The 21990-nt window shown below is 35.8% G+C and overlaps 1 protein-coding gene across 4 annotated transcripts in view; it reads left to right on the top strand.

Moving 5' to 3' along the window:
* ZFR (zinc finger RNA binding protein) overlaps positions 1 to 21990 on the top strand; it is an 86946-nt gene that overhangs the window by 33407 nt on the left and 31549 nt on the right. For 3 of the 4 annotated variants that reach the window (XM_058716715.1, XM_058716706.1, XM_058716725.1), the window contains 9 exons: positions 2009 to 2200; positions 2714 to 3005; positions 4860 to 5053; positions 6460 to 6579; positions 7848 to 7993; positions 13127 to 13289; positions 14608 to 14813; positions 15546 to 15696; positions 17705 to 17846. In XM_058716715.1, coding sequence (XP_058572698.1) covers positions 2009 to 2200; positions 2714 to 3005; positions 4860 to 5053; positions 6460 to 6579; positions 7848 to 7993; positions 13127 to 13289; positions 14608 to 14813; positions 15546 to 15696; positions 17705 to 17846 — 1606 coding nt within the window. The remainder of the gene's footprint in view (positions 1 to 2008; positions 2201 to 2713; positions 3006 to 4859; positions 5054 to 6459; positions 6580 to 7847; positions 7994 to 13126; positions 13290 to 14607; positions 14814 to 15545; positions 15697 to 17704; positions 17847 to 21990) is intronic. The other variant, XM_058716737.1, reaches the window with a different exon arrangement.

The following is a 21990-nucleotide window of genomic DNA, read 5'->3' as shown; positions in this document are numbered from 1 at the left end:
TGGGAAAGTGTCTTTTTCAGAAATACCAACTAAAGAAGCATAAAGTAAAGTATAGTAAAGCATAAAGTAAAATCTTTATGCCCCCCCAACCCCCATTTTGTTTTTTTCCTGATTGCTGCAGTTTAAAATGTGTGATTTAGGCATGAGTGTTTATAAAATCTAGTATGTTCAACTCTTATCCCAACATAACTTGTTAATATTTAAGAGTGTGTGTTTTTATATAAAATTTTGATAAGCAGTTTGGCAGATAAAAGGCTTATTGGAAAGGAACAAACTTTGACTCTGTAGTAGTTTCTTTCAGTTACATTGTTTTCCACTCCTGCCCCACCTGTGTACATTCTTGTTAATACTAGATAAGTTCTACTTTTAAATACCTATTTTTTAAGATTATTTTAAATTGTCAGTATTTCCTGTGTTACACCAAATTAGGAAATAATTGTGGAATATTTAATATATGTGACTAGTTATGTAAAACCTTTTTTCTGTCTATTTTGAGTGTGATAGGAAACAGTTTCCTTGTGATTACATGGCTAGGGGAGAGGGAACAGGTGGGAATGTTGGTGTTGGCCCAGGATTAAACATGGAAGGAGGATATCCTACTCCACGATGGCTGTTTAGAGGAGATGATGCTATGAGTGGCCTAAGAGATGTTTTGAATATGTGATATACATATAAAAGGATAGAACATAGCTGTAGGATGACAGGTGAAAAGCAGCATTTTAATGAGTATATATAAGGCTGACCATTGTCTAGAGTGTTCTGAAAGAACAGGCCAAGCAGGTCAGAGGGCAGTGCCTTAAGGGGCTGATGAGCCTTAGGGAAAAATATCACTGATATTGTAAGTTAGAGTCTAGGTGTAGACATAAGGAGGGAGAATAAGTGGGTTCAGATTTAAGGGGCCATGGTTCCCAGTCCTGGCTCCACCATTGTGTGGCTTTGGGCAAGTTGAAGGCCTTTACTTCTTTAGGCTTTTGTTTCCTCACTTCTGTGATAAGGATGTGCCCTAAATAATTGAGCCTCAGAGTGCTTCATGGAGCCAGTTCAGGCCACTGCAGATAACGAGAAGAATCAAATGGCTGGGTCTTAGGTCTCCCTCTTCTGTTTCAAAAACAGAACAACTTTCTCTACTTCTGTATAAGATTTCATTTGGAGAAAGGATTCTCTTTTTTAAAAACTAGAAAATCACTGTTTTAGGTTATCTTTAAAGTCCCATCCACCTCTGTGATTCTATGATGAAAATACAATTTTTTGCTAATTATACATCTGTCTTAAAAACAATTTTAAAAATAAAACATGAAAGAGGAACTTTTGGCCCCACTCAAGACAAAGCAAACAGTAGTCCTTAGTAGCCTCTTCACTTCTGCCTTCTTCACAAATCTGCCTTCTTTGATCATCTGATTCCAGACAGTTTTTTATACACAATTTCACTATTTTGTTGGTTAGAATTACAATAACTTTTTCCTTGCAAATATATACAATTTTGGCTGTTACCTATTTTAAATAGGCTTTTATTCGGGATGGCATGGATTCTATGTGAAAATGCATTCTAAGTAGAAAAGTCAGTTTTATAAATAGACATACCTGTTTGTAAAGAGTCTTGTTACCGTTCCATAATTTTTTTTTCATGATGTAGATACAGCCCCCCCATCTTAATTCTATAATGAAAATAATTTGTGGAACGGTCACTCTGTCCATGATTATACATAAGCAGTAAAAGATGCAGATTCTTAAAACTGAAAGTGATGTACCTTCTATTGATAATGTGGCTAAGTATGAAAGGCCTTTGTAAATCAGTGTTAGATAAATGTATTCTTGGTAAACAAAGTGCAGAGAACCACAGATAAATATAGATAGATAAATAGATACGGAATCCCACATGCTGTAATTGCTTTTACAGTTGTTTAGTACTCATTCTTAAATGAGTATTAGAGATTTGAGAATTGAATATTTTAAATGGTTATAGATAGAAAATTAGCAAAGCAAAATTTATCCTTTTTGTTTGAAACAGACTTATAAAGAACATTTAGAAGGACAGAAACATAAAAAAAAAGAAGCCGCATTGAAAGCCTCACAAAATACCAGCAGCAGCAACAACTCTACTCGTGGGACTCAAAATCAGCTACGTTGTGAGCTCTGCGATGTGTCTTGTACAGGAGCAGATGCATATGCTGCCCACATTCGTGGTGCTAAGCATCAGAAAGTAGGTGTTTTTTCCCCACACACCCTTATGTCTTACTCTCTTTTCTTTTACTTTTTCAATGGAGGGTTTAAGTATAGGTGACTTCAAAACTTAAAAACTGAGTGGATTACATGCCTTGTTTATATGTTAATATATATAAAAGTAATATCAGATAGTCATTGCTTAACGAGAGAAAGACTGTAGACCTTTTTTCTTTAAATTGAACTCGATCATTTATTCTGCCAATTGGAAATTTGTTGTATGATTATTTGCCTCCTCTTGTCATACTTAAATCTAGGTTGGTGTGCATGTAGCCAAGTTGATTTCATCTTCCTCTGCCTTGGTTTCCTCACCTAGTGCTAGATGGAATATGTATCGAAATCTGCATCACAGAGATTGTTTTGAAAGTAATGAGTTTTGTGTATAAAAATACGAAAATATAGTTCAGATTTTCATTGTATAAATCTTTTAGACAGACTCAAAAATCTACACTTTTTGAGTTTCCTGACAAATAAATGTGCTTTTATTTTGTAGGTGGTTAAATTACACACAAAACTTGGTAAACCCATTCCTTCAACAGAACCAAACGTTGTTAGCCAAGCTACTTCTTCAACAGCTGTGTCTGCTTCAAAACCAACTGCCTCTCCCTCAAGCATTGCAGCAAGCAATTGTACTGTGAATACTTCATCAATTGCAACTTCTTCAGTGAAAGGTCTTACAACTACAGGAAACTCGTCTCTTAATAGCACATCCAACACTAAAGTATCAGCAGTGCCTACAAATATGGCTGCCAAGAAAACCTCTACACCCAAAATAAACTTTGTTGGCAAGTACTGAAGATTCTCTGTGTTCCTCCTAACTCTGTCAAAGTGATGTTTCTTCTCCATTCCAGAACTAACCCATCTGCTTTATGCTCTTGTATCCATCTCCTCCTTTCTTCTCTGGGACCTTCTTTAATCACATACCTGTTCTTTTCTCTTGAATTTTTAAGCAATCCTCAATCTTCTAATGGTTTCTTCCTTATAGTCATACAGGTTTCCCTGTGTCTTCTGTAGTCTTAAAAATATATATATATTGTCTTATTACTATAATCTTCTCAAGCTGCAACCTAATCCTTACTTTCTCTACTTCTATGCTTTTTTTCTAGTCCTTAGTCTGTTTTAGTGTTTCCACTCTATTCTTCTAAAACCACTTTCAGAAGTCACTAAAGACCTAATTGCCAAATCTAGTGGCTAGTTTTCAGTCTCAACTTGTTGACCTGTGTAATATTTGCTCAGTTGACTGCTATATCTTAGAGCGTTAAAGTCTCTCCTATGTCCACCCACCTCTTTCTCAGGTGTCTCTATCGGTTCTCCTGCCTTCAAGTTCATTAAATGGCGGTGCTCCTAAGATTGTGATTCTGGCTCTCCTCTCTAGTCACCCAGTGTTCTCAAGTTGTCTCATTCACTCCATTGTACAGGAACTTTGAAATCTTTTGGGCAAACTCAAAACTCCCACCTTTTAGAGCTATTTGTAGGAATTACCTGGTCATTATCTGTGTGGCTCTCTATGGCCAACCAGTGTCCCATTCTGTCACAAGAATACCATGAAATAATCTGTTCAGTTTGCTGCTTTTTTCACATGGAAAACTTCACTCACGTTATTTCCGCTTGTTTATTGCCTCCTTCAGTTGTGTACATAGTTCTTTTATTTCTGTCACCACAGTATCTCTACAAAAAATGTCAGTTTTTCTTCATAGCTACTGCCTTGTTTTTAGGCCTTCAAAGTCTATTCCTCAGAGCTTTGTCTCTGATTGCGTCCAGTCTCCAATGCTTGTCAAAGTTATTTTGTTAAAATATGTGTCAAGTTGTGTTAGTTTCCTGCTTAAAAATTTTCACTGACCTTCTGGCATATCAGAAAAAGTTATATTCCTTATTTATGTCATCCCACAGTCTTCACAATCTGACCCCTGCCTCATAGGTCATCACCTCTGTCTGTCTAGTAATTGATGCTGATGTCTTCCTTGAGTTTACCATAGTCTTTTAAACTTTGTGTTGTTGTACGTGGTGTTCTATTTAAACATCATTCTCTTCTTTCTACCTGGCCAAGTTCATGCTTGTTACTCTTCTTTCAAAGCCCAGCTCAAGGGACACACCCTTGGTGAAGCCTTTCCTAACTGAATCATGTTAGAGGGGAGTAGCTTTTTTTTTTTTTTAAGCATTCCCATAATGTATTTCTACTTACTATAGCAGTTACCACATTGTATTGTAATTATTTGTATCTTCTCTTAAATTGTTGGCACCTCAAAGGCAGCTACACAGTCTTACTCTTATATCACCAAAACTTAGGGCATTACCCAGTTGGGAGGGAACTGGGGTTACAAACGTGAATTAGGTTTAGACCCTACCTTTTTAGGTACTTGCTGTTCACTTTTAGGTACTTGATGTTAGTAGAGTCCTGGTGGGGATGGAGAGGATCCTTGGGTGGTGGAGAAGGGCAAAATCCAGACGTGTATTTATTTCATTAATAGGATAAAAAGGCCAAATGGTTTATATGTTCTTCAGAATTCTGATGGATGTCACCAGGAGTTTGACTATCGGTAGAAAAAATAAGAACTTTATCTGAAATTTTTCCTGTATCAGATTATACATTTACACAAAAAGAAAGTTAAAATTACTGTAATTCTTTTATGTTCTTCCAGGTGGGAATAAGTTGCAATCAACAGGAAATAAAACAGAAGACTTAAAAGGAACTGAATGTGTTAAAAGCACTCCTGTCACCTCTGTACAGATTCCAGAAGTAAAGCCGGACACCGTGTCAGAACCAGTCACACCTGCATCTCTTGCTGCTTTGCAGAGCGATGTGCAGCCAGTAGGGCATGACTATGTGGAAGAGGTATTGATTTGAGAATACCGTTCCTGTGAGATTAGATATAGGAGAGAAGTGTGTCACTTTGTTGCAGGCATGCTTTAAGTCTAAAATTAGATTTAGGTTACTGATTAAGGAATATAATATGGTAGGTATTGTTGTTAAAGGTTTTTAAAAAACATGCCCTTGAAGCTTGCCTAAGTGATACCATGATTTTTTTAACTTCTCTCTTTCCCTTCCAACACCATCACTGTGATAGAAGGTAACGTTCCATTTGTTTGGTAGGCATTCTTGTATCCTTCCAAGTGTCCTGCAAATAAGAGTAAAAAAAAAAAAATTGTGAGCAGTGAAGATATTGACAGAGAGAGCCAGTATTTCTTTTTGAACAGTCACGTAGTTTCACGTGTAAAATTAAAGGTGCTGATTTAACAGAGCGTGTTTATTTGGTTTCTCAAGCTGGTAAGAAAGCTTCCGGTTTTATAGCTAAACTCAGGAAATTGAGGAAAGAGGGAAAGTCAGAGGGTCTAATAAATATTTGCTGTAGCAAAAGGCCCAACATAGAGTGGTATAGCACTACTCTTTACTTTCACTGTGTTGTAGAACATATGTAAGTTCTCTGACCTTCAGTGTCCACATCAGTAAAACTTGGATATTTCTAAAGTTGTGAAGATTAAATAAAGTATCTAGAATAGTGCCTAGCATGTTGTAGGTTTTTGGTAAATATTTGTTCATTTTTTTTTTCTCCCATCAAAAAAAATTATGTATTCTGTTGTCTTCTTTGTTCACCAGATAGAAAACTGGAATGTGTAGTTTATAAGTAGATCACAATTTTAAAAGTACAGATCTTAAGAGAGTAAGATTTGGTTATCTAAAGAAATATACATGGCCAGGACACCTTAGAGAAATATTATCCAATGACACTTTTTTCCTTTTTTAAATTTACTCATTATTTTCATGAGAGAGAGAAAGTGCAAGTAGGGGAGGAGGGGAGGGAGTCATAATCAGACTCCATGCCCAGTGCAGAGCCCAAGGCAGGGCTTGATCTCACTCACAACTGTGAGCATGACCTGAGCTGAAATCAGAGTTGGACGCTTAACTGACTGAGCCACCCAGGCACCCCTAGCCAATTGCATTTAAATCTAAATGTTTGCACATGGATAAAAGTGCTGAAATTAAAGTTAATATCAAAAGCAAATACATGCTAACACATCTTGCATCTTACAGTTAAGAATTTTAACAATTCATTTCTATAGGTTATCCTTTCAAAAAATTATAGACATTGTCTCTTATTTTTCCCCTACTTCAGACTCTTAATTGTTTACAACATTTTCTTATCACAGAATCTGTGAAGGTTCGTGAATGAAATCTTCAACTGTAGCATACCTGTTATGATTCTTGGGTTTTTGTTGTTTTTTTTTTCTCCCTGTGTCAAGGTACGAAATGATGAAGGAAAAGTAATCCGATTCCATTGTAAATTATGTGAGTGCAGTTTTAATGATCCCAATGCTAAGGAGATGCACTTAAAAGGGCGAAGACACAGACTTCAATATAAAGTGAGTAAGATTTCAACTTTTTTTTTTTTAAACACAGCTTGGAACATTCTATGTGGAAAACAAAGCATCTAAACATAATGCACACAGTTTGTGAACTTCGATTTTAACAGCATGTCATGTCTCAGATTCAGATGTTTGTTTTTACTGATTACTTTGTTATACTTACGTAAGAACAGTATAACCATATTTCATCACTTTGAGTGACTTGTAACGTTGCTTGGATCCAGTAATATGTAAATACAGATAATTGCTTCACATAAAGTGTTTTGAAAGAAGTATCAGGTCTTCATTTACCTTCTCTGTCTTGGTAGAATTCTCATTAAGATGAATTTTGAGATGAGAAATTCTGCATTGAAAACTTGTTAAGTGTTAAGTTAAATACAAATCATCTATTTAAAATTTTGCTTAATATTTTTATTTATTTTTGAGAGAGAGCATAGGCAGGTGAGGGGCAGACAGAGAGGGGATCAGAGGATCCAAAGCGGGCTCCAAGCTGACAGTAGCAAGCATGATGCAGGCTCGAACTCATCAACCGAACTGTGAGATCATGACCTGAGTCAAAGTCAGATGTTCAACTGATTGAGGCACCCCCTAAAGTTTTTTTTTTTTGTTTTTTTTTTTTATTTTTGGGACAGAGAGAGACATAGCATGAACGGGGGAGGGGCAGAGAGAGAGGGAGACACAGAATCGGAAATAGGCTCCAGGCTCTGAGCCATCAGCCCAGAGCCTGACGCGGGGCTCGAACTCACGGACTGCGAGATCGTGACCTGGCTGAAGTCGGACGCTTAACCGACTGCGCCACCCAGGCGCCCCCCCCCTAAAGTTTTTAATTAGGCTAGACTGATGCACTAGATTCATGTTTTCCCTTCTAAACACAGAGGTGGTGAAAATTAAAATAGTTGTTTTTCTAACCCCAACACTCAAACGTTTAGAATCATCTACTCACAAACAAGTAAAGGAAAATTAAATAGCCATTAGTTCCCTAAAGATTTCTTCAGTTGGTTAGCACTAAGTTATGTACTTTTTATATAAGAAGTATGTCGTCATAAGTTTGGACAAGTAAGAATTTGGGGGTGTGGGAGGGGAAAACGAATGTTTATTAATGTATTCTGAATCTTTAATACAACTTATTTACTGATCTTACTCTTATAATAGGAAATTTGAAACTGAAAGCCTCTATGATGGAAGAATATGTAGGATTGTATGATTCAATAATATGTGTAGATTGTTAGAGGGGCTGCTAATTTTTTAAATGTCTTTTTTAACAGAAAAAAGTAAATCCAGATTTACAAGTAGAAGTAAAGCCCAGTATTCGAGCCAGGAAGATTCAAGAAGAGAAAATGAGGAAGCAAATGCAGAAAGAGGAGTATTGGCGAAGACGAGAAGAAGAAGAACGTTGGAGAATGGAAATGAGGTAATATCTTTAACTTCTAGTAACATGATAGTGAGTGGTTCAGCCTTTCTAAAAAACAGCTATTCTGAGTATGTGACTCCCATTCAAAGCAATTCAGATTTGTTTAATGCACTTTTAATTTTCACTTTTCAGGAAGATCCTAGGTCTAGGAAAGAAATGCATTAAAATTAACTTATTGACTATTCTAGTATTTGACCGTGGCCTTGGTATTAGGAATTATGTGGTAAGTGGTACCTTATATATATTAAATATGTGAAGAAATAGTTTAATATTATATATATATATTTATAGATTTCTTTTTTAAAATAAACTCTACACCCAGCATGGAGTTTAAACTCACAACCCCACAATCAAGAGTCACATGCTTTACTGATTGAGCCAACCAGGTGCCCCAAAGTAGTTTAATATTATAAGTAATATTATAAGTTTAATTATTATATTTAATATTATTATATTTAATATTATAAGTAAATGGCCTCTGTTTAAAACAAAACAGAACATTTGGTTACATAATAAAAATATCCTGAGTATAAGATTTGGTAGATTCTAGACATAAATAAAGTGTGGGTTTGTTTGTTTCAAAGAAATTTCTATTAAAAAAGCTTTAGAGGCTACAGGGAAGGAGAAAGGAGAAAATTCATCTTCTGGAGATATATAAATGTTTGGTTTTATTAGTATAACTGACATATCTTTAAATAATGCAGTTCAGGGGCGCCTGGCTGGCTCAGTTAGTTAGTAGAGCATGTGACTCTTGATTTTGGGGTCATGAGGTCAAGCCGCACATTGGGTGTAGAGCTTACTCGAAAAAATTAAATAGTACAATTCAGTGTTTTTTAAGTAATGTTCACAGAGTTGTGCAACCATCACCACAATCAATTTTAGAACATTTTTATCACCCCCAAAAGAACCCACAAAACCCATTAGCAGTCACTCCCTATTTTCCCCGGAATTCCAGCCTTTACCCCCAGGCAACCACAATATACTTTGTCTATAGACTTACTCTGGAGATTTCATATAAATGGAATCATACGATATGTGGACTGTTTTGTCTGCCTACTTTTGGTTAGCACAATGTTTTCAAGGTTCATCCATGTTATAGCATGTGTCAGTACTTTGTTCCTTTCATGGCTGAATAATATTCCATTATATGGAGGTGTAACATTTATCAATTGATAGACATTTGTGTTGTTTCTGCTTTGGGGCTATCATGAATACTGTTGCTAGGAGTTTTTGTGTACAAGTTTTAAAATACAATTTCAGAAAACAGGAACAGAACCACAATGTATCACTTTTATAACCTACTTTTTTCATTTATATGTCAACTTTTTAAAAAATGAAGCTATATCTTTATTTTCGGGGCAGCATAGTATTCTCATATAGATGTGTAATTTTCTTTATAACTTTTCTCATGTTGTTAGATATTTACATTGTTTCCATTGTGTCTTTAATCATTACATTGACAATCTTTGAGGTTGTATTATTGCATAAAACATGATTGGTTGCTAATAATAAAATCCCAGAAACAGAAATACTTGTTTGAAGGAGACCTGTACCTTTTGCCTATACTGAGTAGTATAATTCCAGTGGTTTAAGCTATGCCTTTTATTCCTGTGACTTAACTCATTTCATAACTAGAAGCCTGTATCTCCCACCTCCCTATACCCATTTTGCCTATTTCCCCATTCCCTTCCCCTCTGGCAAAAATCAGTTCTCTATATTTATACGTCTGAATTAGCTTTTTGTTTGTTTTATCATTTGTCTTTATTTAGATTCCACATGAGTGAAATCGTAGGGTATTTTGTCTTTTTCAGTCTGACTTTTCACTTAGTATAATACCTTCTAGATCCATCCATGTTGCAATAGCACTATCTTATCCTTTTTTATGGCTGCATAATATTTTGCATGTGTGTGCCAAACCTCCCTTACCTATTTGTGTATCAGTGGACACGTAGGTTGCTTCCATATCTTGGCTGTTAAAAATAATGCTGCAATAAGTATAGGGATGCATTATCTTTTCAAATTAGTGTTTTTATTTTCTTTGGGTAGATACCAAGTAGTGGAATTATTGGATCATAAGGTATTTCTGTTTTAACTTTTTGAGGAACCTGCATACCTTTTCCACAGTGGCTATACCAATTTACATTCCCACCAACAGTATACAGGGGTTTCCTTTTCTCTACATCCTTTCTCTACATCCTTGCCAACACTTGTTATTTCACAAATTGAATTAAAAAAAAATTTTTTTAATGTTTGTTAATTTTTGAGAGAGTGAGAGACTGAGCACAAGCGGGGCCGGGGTAGGGACAGAGAGAGAGGGAAACAGAATCCAAAACAGGCTCCTGTCAGCACAGAGCCCGACAGTGGGGCCCGAATTCATGAACCTTGAGATCATGACCTGAGCTGAAGTCGGACTCTTAACCAACTGAGCCACCCAGGCACCCCACAAATTGAATTTTATTTCCTGTTCGAGGACTTGTATTTTTTCTGTGGTAATTGCCTATTCACTTTTTATTTTTTTATTTACCTGTTGTTGATTTCTATAGATTACTATATTGTAATAGCCTATTATTAGCATGTGACCTTTAGTTTTTGCTGTTATGTGTTTTTAGTTTTTATTTTAAAAAAGTGTTGTTGTTTTTTTTTTAATGTTTATTTTTTGAGAGAGAGAGCGTGAGCATGTGCGAGCAGGGAAGGGGCAGAGAGAGAGGGAGACTCTGAATCCGAAGTAGGCTCCAGGCTCTGAGCTGTCAGCATAGAGCCCGACCGGGGGCTCGAACTCCATGAACTGTGAGATCATGACCTGAGCTTAAGTCAGAGGCTTAACCAACTGAGCCACCCAGGCTTTTAAATATATTTAAATATATCATTCTCATTTTTTAATGAATAATCTGCCTTTGTAATGTATTAGAAATTCTTTGTGGGGCGCCTGGGTGGCTCAGTCGGTTGAGCAGCCGACTTCGGCTCAGGTCATGATCTCACGGTCTGTGAGTTCAAGCCCCGCGTCGGGCTCTGTGCTGACAGCTCAGAGCCTGGAGCCTGTTTCGGATTCTGTGTCTCCTTCTCTCTGACCCTCCCCCATTCATGCTCTGTCTCTCTCTCTCTCAAAAATAAAAATAAACGTTAAAAAAAAAAAAAATTCTTTGTACTTAGATTACACAGCTTTTCCTCCTTTGCGTATAAATATTTATTAAGCACCTACGATATGCTAGGAAATTGCACATAGTGTGTTAGGCACTGAGTATGGATTGGTAAACAGTGGATAAAAAATCCCTGCCCTTATATAACTTAAATGTTTCTCTTCAGCAATAACAAAAAACTATTCAAAATTGGTATGTACGTGGTTTTCCAGAGCCTTCAGCTTGTTGCGATTCATTTTTCTTCCAAGACCTAAATAATAGAGAAGTATGTTTCTATACTTCTAAGTCAGATGACCTAAAAAGCACAGCTTATTCCCCACCTGAGGAAATTGGTAATTTTTGCAGAGCTACTTGAGAAGCATACTTCTTTCTTAATGTTTTATATTAAATAAATTTATCTACCAAAACCTTATTGCTATCAGAATTTTCTTTTTTTTTTTTTTTTTTGTTTGTTTATTTTTGTGAGAGAGAACTGGGGAGAGGTAGAGAGTAAGAAGAATAGAGGCTGTGCGCTGACAAGCATAGAGTCCAATGTGGGACTCAAACTCACAAAACTGTGAGATCATGACCTGAGCCAGAGTTGGTTGCTTAACCAACTGAGCCACCCAGTTGCCTCTCAAAATTTACTTTAGAGACATGATTTCCCTTGGGAGTTATTGATATCATAGTATGAAGCTAAAAGTGAAGAGAGAACTGGGAGCAAGTGAGATAATAAAAAAGAAGTTAGATTCTGAAGAGGACCATTAAAGCAGAGGTTATACACTAGCTGCCTGCAGTCCCAAGTTCAGCCCATGGGTGTTTTATTTGGTATACATGGTATTTTTAATCTGAACCAACATTAAAGATACTGAAAGCTGTTAATAAAATCTTGATGATTTGGGGATTGCAATCTTTATTCCCTTATAGCAATAATTAATAGAGGGTGGGTGGCAGCTGTTCTGTCTAGCCAGAACATGTGCTTTCTACTTTACCGTAGTCCTCTCCACTGTTAATATATCCCCCAAAATGAGACAGAATGTGAGTTGCCATTTATCACTGTCTTGCACTGTTGCTTTTCCTCATAGTGTACAGATGTCTTTGTCTCTGCCTGTATCATAAATGGGGAGATTAAAAATAGTCTTAGGAGATTCTCTCCAGGGGCGCCTGGGTGGCTCAGTAGGTAAGCATCCGACTTCGGCTGAGGTCATGATCTCACAGTTCTTGAGTTCGAGCCTCGCATTGGTCTCCATGCTGACAGCTCAGAGCCTGGAGGCTGCTTCAGATTCTGTGTTTCCCTCTCTCTCCGTCCCTCTCCCATTCGTGCTCTCTCTCTCTCTCTTAAAAATAAATAAATAGGGGCGCCTGGGTGGCGCAGTCGGTTAAGCATCCGACTTCAGCCAGGTCACGATCTCGCGGTCTGTGAGTTCGAGCCCCGCGTCAGGCTCTGGGCTGATGGCTAGGAGCCTGGAGCCTGTTTCCGATTCTGTGTCTCCCTCTCTCTCTGCCCCTCCCCTGTTCATGCTCTGTCTCTCTCTGTCCCAAAAATAAATAAAAAATGTTGGAAAAAAAAATTTAAAAATAAATAAATAAATAAACATTAATAAAAGAGATTCTAAGGAGAAAATAGGAGAGAGAAAATTCTTGAATGTGTGCTTCCAGTCTTTCACACATGTTACTGGTCTGGCCATTTGAGGTAGGCATTTAAGTTTACCATCTTCCCCTTAAAGAGGGAGAGATTGGAAGGAACTCTGAGGTTTCTGGTGTTTGCTCCCTCAACTTTGACATCAGGCTATGAAATTTTGTGTTGCTTTTCTCTTTGTTTTCTCACCTCTTCACTTATATTTGCCTCCTTACTTATAGATGAAAGCAAATGAAGGACATTAGATACAGTAGTGGAAAAAAGGCATTAGGTAGGCTGATTTGGGAAGGTTTTTTTTAATTGTGGTTTTTGTCATTATTGATGTAAGTTATTGGGGTGTATTTCTCTCAGGCTTGTAGCATTATTCTGTATTTTCAGACGTTACGAAGAGGACATGTACTGGAGAAGAATGGAGGAAGAACAACACCATTGGGATGATCGCCGCCGAATGCCTGATGGAGGCTATCCTCACGGTCCCCCAGGCCCATTAGGCCTTCTGGGAGTCCGACCAGGCATGCCTCCTCAGCCACAGGGGCCTGCAGTGAGTATCCACTTTGTCTACATAGGGGGTGAACGTGTAAGATTGGTTCAGTATTACAGGATAACAGTTTGGGGGGCTAATGCTTAGATTTAATAGTCTCATAATCTCAATGTAAGTTTTTCATCTGATACAGAATTTTCCCTCCTTTTTTTTTTTTTTTTTTTTTTTTTTTTTTTTTTTTTTTGTTAACAGATTCCCAGCTCATGCTTTATATATAAGGAGTTGATAGAGTTTCCATGAGTCTTTCTTACTTTCAGTATAAGCTACACAGGAGAAGAGCTTGTTTTTTTTCTTTTTCTTTTTTAAGGTTTATTTTGACAGAGAGCGAATGAGCACACCATGCAAGCTAGGGACAGAGAGAGAGAGAGAGAGAGAGAGAGAGGGGGAGGGAGGGAGGGAGGGAGGGAATCCCAAGTAGGCTCCATAATGTCAGCACAGAGCCCAACACAGGGTTCGATCGTACAAACCATGAAATCATGACCTGAGCCAAAATCAAGAGTCAGACATTAAACAACTGAGCCACCTAGGCACCCTGAACTTGTTTTATCAACTGTTCTTTAACATTAGAGATTTTCTATCCTTTGTTTTTCTTGAGATCAGCAAGAGCAACCAATTTTGAAGGCAGCTACTTTGCCTTCAAAATTATTACCTTCCCATTACCAGTTGTTAAGAATCTTTTTTTTCTTTGAATCCTGACCATCTAAAACCTACTACTACTTCTGAATTGAGTACAGGATAAGGGGTAGGTAAATGGTTCCACATGAGCATCACACTTGATTAGGGAAACTATAGGAAAGATATGCATCTTGAGAGTTTGTGTTCCATGGAAGCTGTAAAAGAAGAGACACCTGGGTTATGAAGAACATTTCATAGAAGTTTAGATTACAAAAAACAAGAGGATTTTGTTTTGTTCAGAGCACAGCAAATTCCTCCTCTTTATTTAACCGATTCTCTTTCTCATTTGTCTTTACACAGAACAAGCATTTGTAAGACCTGTTTTATCAAAGCCAAAAAAAAAAAAAAAAGTGTCACAACCACTGGTCTTTAAAATTGAGTAAAAAATATTTTCATAACCTTAGATCTGGTGTTTAGGCAAAGCATATATACATACAGAGATACATACTCTTGATAGTATAACTTTCCATAGTTTGCATTTTTGTTTTTACTGAAATGGAAAAAGAGAAGATAATTTTAAATAGACACTTGGCATCATTGTCTTTTCTTATTAAAAAGATACTAAAAACATGTAGAGTTGAAAAATAGTTTATTTTTGCCCAGGAAACATCGTTTTTAAATGAAGTAACTTTTTTTTCTCTAGCCTTTACGTCGTCCTGACTCATCTGATGACCGTTATGTAATGACAAAACACGCAACCATTTATCCAACTGAAGAAGAATTACAAGCAGTTCAGAAAATTGTTTCTATCACTGAACGTGCTTTAAAACTTGTTTCAGACAGTTTGTCTGAACATGAGAAGAGTAAGAACAAAGAGGGAGATGATAAAAAAGAGGGAGGTAAAGACAGGTGTGTTTTCAGAGTTATTTACTTTGCATATTTTTGTTTTTCTTTACATGGGCTTCTTACACCTGAAATAAAAAGTTACAAAGACTGAAAAACTCCCTGGTGTGAATGTACATGTCTTATCTTGCTTGGTCAGATATTTAATGTATTCAGCTGCTGTTTGCTAAAATGAGAAATGCACAGTTCCTTAGAATCTCCAACCTTGTGATTTTACTCATTTTATTGAAATTTATATAAAACTATTTTGAGTCTGTTTTCAAAGCAGCCTTGGTAATTGGATTCAGCTGCTTTTCAGTTTTTATGTGTTGCATCTGTCCCATTTTCACTCTTTGTTTTAGCAACTTTTTTCCTTAATGCATTGACCATAAAGCATAAAGAAGCTTAAGCTATAGGAATGTCTTTCATATCAGTTTTGCATATAACCTCTCAATAACCTCTCATTTTCCTTTTACCATTTGGAAATATTTTTATATTAAACATGACTCTAATTTATAAAGTGAGACAGAAATGTTAATGTTCTTTGAAATTGTCCCTGTGAGAACTTAGCTCTTCATTTATTTATCCATATTTCTTATCTAAATGAAGTATACTTCTTAATAATATTGAATTCATCTTTATACTGTAGTTGATGAAACTTTTAATAGTGTAAAAAATATTTGATTTACTATTGTGTAGATATTATGATGGCTCTGGTTGAGAAGAGAAATGTCATAATATAATTTGATTTCACTGCAGAGCTTTAAAAGGAGTTTTGCGAGTGGGAGTATTGGCAAAAGGATTACTTCTCCGAGGAGATAGAAATGTCAACCTTGTTTTGCTGTGCTCTGAGAAACCTTCAAAGACATTATTAAGCCGTATTGCAGAAAACCTACCCAAACAGCTTGCTGTAAGTATTATGGAAATGTTCATTTTTACCCCTTGTCTAGTTCAGAAGTTTTTGGCAGGACTAACTGTGCTTTAGCCTAAACCTAAGCCAGCCTTTAAATTATTGGCTTGACTTTCCATATTGAGTTTTTTGCTTGGTTGTGCAAACTGGCAGAACTATTTTCTACTTTGTCTTTTTAGGTTTTATAGTGCTTGTATTTGACATGAAGCCATCCTGCTAATTTATTTAAAAATGTTAAATTTTAGCACATGTCTTCTTCCTGTTCTTTTTCCAAGATTTGAAGCATAGGAGAGAAGGCAGTTGTTATAGGACAGAAAATGGTTTTTCTTTCTTTTTTAAATAAAGACCCTGTATTGCAAGCTTAAGTTTTGAAAATTCATGAATCTTTTGCCTATTTAACTGAATGCATGTTTTTAATAAAATATAATAAGAAATAGCCTTTCCAGTTTGAATTTCCTCCATTTTATTGTGTTTGGTGTATTTTTTTGTTGTTGTTTGTTTTGGTTTTCTGTGTTTATGATGGTAGGAATTACTTCTGTCTGTGTCCACTAAGTTACGGCAATGCACAATTAGTAGCATACCCCCTTCTGGTCTTACAAAAGCAAACTTTTTTTGTTTCAAGTTTTATACATTAGTTTGTCAGAATCTCAGATTAAGATTTAAAATAAATATCCTTGAATAATTCAATGTATAAAATTTATTTCAAAACCTTGCAATTTAATTAGGCATTCTAAATCCAAGGATTGACATTTCATTGATAACATGTATTCTACAGCAGTGAGTCAGAATAAATATTGCCTGACCACAGCAAAGCAACTAATACTTTTAAGTATTAGGAACCAGCAGAATTAGCATTGTGCATCTACTTCTTATCCCACTGTTGAGGCTGCAAGGGCAGTGGGGTGCACAACGGGGGGAGAGGTAAAGGTTTGAGGACCTTGAGAGAATTATGGAACTTGCAAGAAACATCTTGATATTAATTGTGATGCTTAGTAAAACTACAACACAGGAAATATATCCTAGGGAAATAATCAAGCACTTAGGCTAAAAGCAGAATACTCTTTCCAAATCAGTCTGTACTTTATACAAGTGGATAAACAAAAGAAACAGAATTAATTCATCATCATCATCATTGTCAGTTGACATTTATATAATACTTAGTATGCACTAGGCACTGTTTTAAGTGCTTTATGTAGTTAATTCATTTTGTCCTCCAACGGTTCTATAGGTTAGGTAAAATTACAGTCCCCATTTTACAGAAACAGAGGAGTTAAATAATTTGCCCATGTTCACATCACTAGTAAAGTAACAGCTAGAATTTGAATTTAGATACTGTGTTATAAACAGTATAATTTCTGTAGTCTTCATTCATTAATGTAAACTGGGGCTTATTAAATATCTTCCAAATTGCAGTGATTCCTGGTTTTGTGAATGTTAATAAAGACTTTTTGCTCTCTGATGAAATATAGATCTGTTGATTTCACAATTTACAATGGGAAAAGTTGAATTATGCTTCTGTTAGGTTCAAATATCTATTTAAGTTTCAGTCAAATTCTGCAAATGTACAAGTACTTAGCTACCCAGGTGCTATTTGGAAGGTACAATAATAAATACGGCAGTGTTTCTGTTACCCAAGAATTCATAATCTAAGAGGGACATATCCACATAACTCATGATACAGATAATGGTAATTCTAAAAGGAAAGTGTAGTAAGAAACTAATGATATTTGCATTATTGCAAGGCTTCTTGGAGGAAGTAGTATATTATCAACTTATAAAATGCTTGAGGTAGGGAGGGGCAGCTGGCTGGCTCAGTCAGTAGAGCGTGCAACTCTTGAACTTGGGGTTATAAGTTCAAGGCCCATGTTGGGTGTAACGATTACTTAAAAATAAAATTTTTTAAAGTAAAATGCTTGAGGTAGCGAGAAAATGAAAGATCCATAATGAAATTGCTTTGTCTGATAATGTAAAATGTCCAACTAATTTGTTTGTACTTTTCATTACATAGGTTATAAGTCCTGAGAAGTATGACATAAAATGTGCTGTGTCTGAAGCGGCAATAATTTTGAATTCATGTGTGGAACCCAAAATGCAAGTCACTATCACCCTGACATCTCCAATTATTCGAGAGGAGAACATGAGGGAAGGAGGTTGGAAAGCCATTAAGCATTCTACTTTTCTATTAACTTTTTTTTTTTTTCATTTATCTACTCTTTTAAGATGGCATTAAGCCCTGGAAGGCAACATGCTGGCATTAAATATGAATTTGATAGATTTGATTTATAGCAACCAGTTTTGCTTAAGATCACTTCCCAGAAAGTAAATGTTTTTAGTAATGTACTTTTACATAAAACATTCATGGTATTGTTGATTTTATAATTTTTTTCTTTTCTTGCTAACCTCAGATTTCTGGAAAAAAAAAAGTTCAAAATTATTCTTGCTGACATAGTGGACACATGAAAAAAATTAAAGAAATGTTGGTAGTAAGGGGCCACAAATTTAACTTCTATTAAGAAGTTCTTGTTCTTGCCTTGTCTTACAAAAAAGACAAGAGAGCTTCATAAATAAAATTGGTTTAATACTTGTAATGCTTATACTTTAAGAGGCATTGTTATAAGTGTAATCATGGATTTGGCTTGTCCTCAGGTAAATACTTCTAGTTCTCTGAGGTTGCTCTTTGGTTTGGAGAGTTTTAATAAATGCAGAGCATCCTAATGCACATAGATTTGGGCGTTTGATCCCAATATTATTATACTAGATATATTGAAAAATAAATGGTGTAGGTGTAGTTAGTAAGTTCTAGTACAATTCAGGGTTTTTAAACTTACTTTACAATTGTAGAATATGAAATCCTGCTGGTGCCAGCAATGTTGCTTTAGGGACTGTTCTATAACATTTTCAAAGCTTCGAAAGCTTTTAAGCCAAAAAGCATGGTCAGTGTCTGCCTTATGTTGGTTCTGTTGTTTTATGGGTCAGATAAAATTTACTTTGTTTCCTTTCATGTTGTTTTTGTACATCTTAACTTGTTGAGTATGGAGTTAGTCTACACTAATATTTCTTTGTGATAAAGGAGAAGAGAAAATACTATATATTGAATATTAAAATTAACTTGTCTAAAATAGCATGATTAGGCTCTTAGTTGTAGTCCCTTTAAATTTGTTTTTTTTTTTTTTTTTTTTTTTTTTTACAGCAAAACAATTTTTTTAAGGCACTGGGCTTTCCACAACCCAGGAAGAGAACACTTTATTTAAAATGTAGTCATTGGGAGACATATCTCATATACTTCATATGTATACCATATCAGGGCTTGTATGTTGTAAAAGCTTTGCGTCTTAAAAACAAATGGGTTTTGTGAAAAGGATCTTTTCTGTGAACATGAGTTTCCACTCAAGGTCTAGCTGTGGAGATTGCTAGAAAAACAGTTCCTGAGTCAATCTGGTCAATTCATATGCAACATATGACCCTTAGGAATTGGGGGAAAAAATCTAATATGATATAAATAAAAGTTGCTATATTTAGGATGAAATTATATTCATATAACCATTTAACTATTTCAGAGCACATTTTATCTAATTATATTTAACTGTAGTTAAATTTGTGCAATATCAAGTCATTTTATTATGTTGCAAAAGTCTAAAGTTCATATCGCATTTGTGGTAGTCTTTGATAACCTATCCCTTCTAAAGGAAACAAAATTATATTTTTGTCTGACCCAGACTTGAGTTAGAATTACTGTTCTGGATTTCATAAATACTTTGGTGAGAGAAATGATCAGTCCAAAATTGGAAGATTTTACTTCAAGACACTGAGCTGAAAAGTTGGATGTGCAAAAACTGTAGAAACATTGATAGAGTGTTTCTTGCTGCAGATAACTGCAGTAAACTATGTCTTTAGCTTCATTATGAAGATTGCTTCTTTCTTGCTGCAGAATAACGGTATGTATTCTCTCTCACTGCAGCTCCCAATGCTCTGTGTCTTAAAATCACGTAAAGCCTATAGCTTGCTTTGGGGAGTTAGTCCAGAGGGTAAGGAAGGCTTTGCCGGAAGAGCAATTATAAATCTCAAGACTTGCGCAGTGTGGTAGCCTCTTTAACAGTCCTGGTTAATACCAAAAATTATCTTTAAATTACTTAAAAGAAATTATTAAATTGCCCAAATAACTGTTAAACGCATGACAGATCTATTTTATGGTACTGTGTTTGGCAGTTAAACATTAAGTTAACAGTTAATTGACTTGAAGCTTGAAATGTTCGAAATGCTCTAACCCTTGCTACAGAGTCTTTTCTGCAGCAAGACAAGTATTGTGTGTGTTTTTTTCCACCTGTAGCTTATCAGGCCCGGTCCAAAGCCTTCTAGCAGAGGGGATTGATTCCTGTCAGGGGTTGCTGCCAAGACATCGGAAGGATTTTTGACCAAGGTTTTCAAAAGCTCAGTGTCACACCTGCCATTTGATTAAGGAGGGATTTTTGGATGCAGAGTCTGGCATTTATTGTCCTTTGTGTGGCTGTTTTGTTTGTTTTGTCTTTGTCTATTTAGAATTGAGCAGTGTTCACACTAGTTTTTAAATGGTTGTGGGTGGATTATATATTTTATATAACCATGTTAATTTAAATTAATACATTCCCATTAACTTTTAATCATAAAGTAGTGTGGACACAGCATGTCTTCTAACTGGTGATTAACCCCTTAAAATTTATGAAATACATTTATGTAGGGTAAGAATTTGCCTTTTTTTTTTTTTTTAAATTAACTGAGTTTTGTTAACTGGGTATTAAGCAACAAGTATGATTTTTTTGTTTTGTTTTGTTTTTAGTACAGTATACCTAAGGGGTTAATCCACTTGAAATATAAAATGGGTGCAAAAATCCACACTCTAAATTTAACAGAAACTTCCTACTTACAGCTCTTAATTTGTTTTTAAATTGCAATAGGTGTCTTGGCATCTTTGAAATTGTCATTAAAATTTTCAAAGTTATGAATGTGTGCTAAAAGAGAAATTTTCTTACATTTTGGAGGAAATTATAACATTGTAAAAATAACGTTTAGAAATTCAGAAACTTTTTAGAAAGAGATTGCACATTGTCACCTATTTGCATTCTAGCTTTAACAAATAATGTAAATAAGGGGACACGGAAAGAGGATCCTTCAGCAGTTCTGTAATCTTGCTTTGAGGAGTGGTTTCTTGTTTCTTTTTTTCTTTCTTTTTCTTTAGTTAGCTGTGCTTTCCTGTGTCCCTTTTCCTTATCTCAGAATAGCCCCATTTCTAATGGTCAGTATGTTTCTGACTTTAGTAGTAGGTCTTACAGGTTTTAGGATTATTTACTGTTTTTTTAAAATATTAAAACATTTTTAAATGTTTGCTTATTTTTGAGAGAGAGACTGAGTGCACGTAGGGGAGGGGCAGTGAGAGAAGACACAGAATCCAAAGCAGGCTACAGACTCTCAGCTGTCAGCACAGAGCCCGACACAGGGCTCGAACTCACTAACTGCAAGATCATGATCTAAGCCAAAGTCTAAGACATTTAACCAACTGAGCCACCCAGGCGCCCCACCCCGTTCACTGTTTTTTTTTTTTAACACTAATATTTTGTCTTGACAGTTTCTTTTTAGCACTCAGATTCCTCTTTTAGTGTTAATTCTCAGAATGTGGCGTAGTGTTCTTGGATTATCTGTAAATCGCCCTTCTAACATGTCTTCTAAAAAAATCTGTATCATCTGATTATTTGAAGAGCAAGAATTAAGAACAGAAAGCCCATGCAGTGGAGAGACTTTGATACCATTTCTAAAATAAGGTTTTTTATGTGTTACCTATTCAGAATAAGTGCAAGTGTCTTTTTTTTTTATGTTTATTTATGAGGGAGAGAGTGGGGGAAGGGCAGAGAGAATCCCAAACAGACTGTGTGTTGTCAGTGCAGAGCCCGACACAAATCAAGCCATGAGATCATGACCTGAGCTGAAATCGAGAGTTGGATGCTTAACCGACTTAGCCACCCAGGCAACCCAGGACAAGTGTCTTTTAAGATAACTGAATGCTCATACAAAATATACAATTAAATAACTTACCTAAAATGGCCCTGTACTCTTAAAACCAACTTTTAACTTCTTTTATCGTATATTTCTTTTGACCCTCATATTCCTTTGGTACCTTCAATGATTTATTAAATTATATCTTAAATTTTTTTTTATCGTTTATTTTTTGAGAGAGAGAGAGAGACAGAGAGTGTGAGTGGGGGAGGGGCAGTGACAAGGGAGACACAGAATCTAAAGCAGGCTTCGGGCTTTGAGCTGTCGGCA

This window comes from Neofelis nebulosa, chromosome 1 (genome assembly GCF_028018385.1).
Source record: "Neofelis nebulosa isolate mNeoNeb1 chromosome 1, mNeoNeb1.pri, whole genome shotgun sequence".
Classification (NCBI taxonomy): domain Eukaryota; kingdom Metazoa; phylum Chordata; class Mammalia; order Carnivora; family Felidae; genus Neofelis; species Neofelis nebulosa.
Note: the sequence above shows the minus strand (reverse complement) of the source record. Positions and strands in the feature narration are given on the sequence as shown.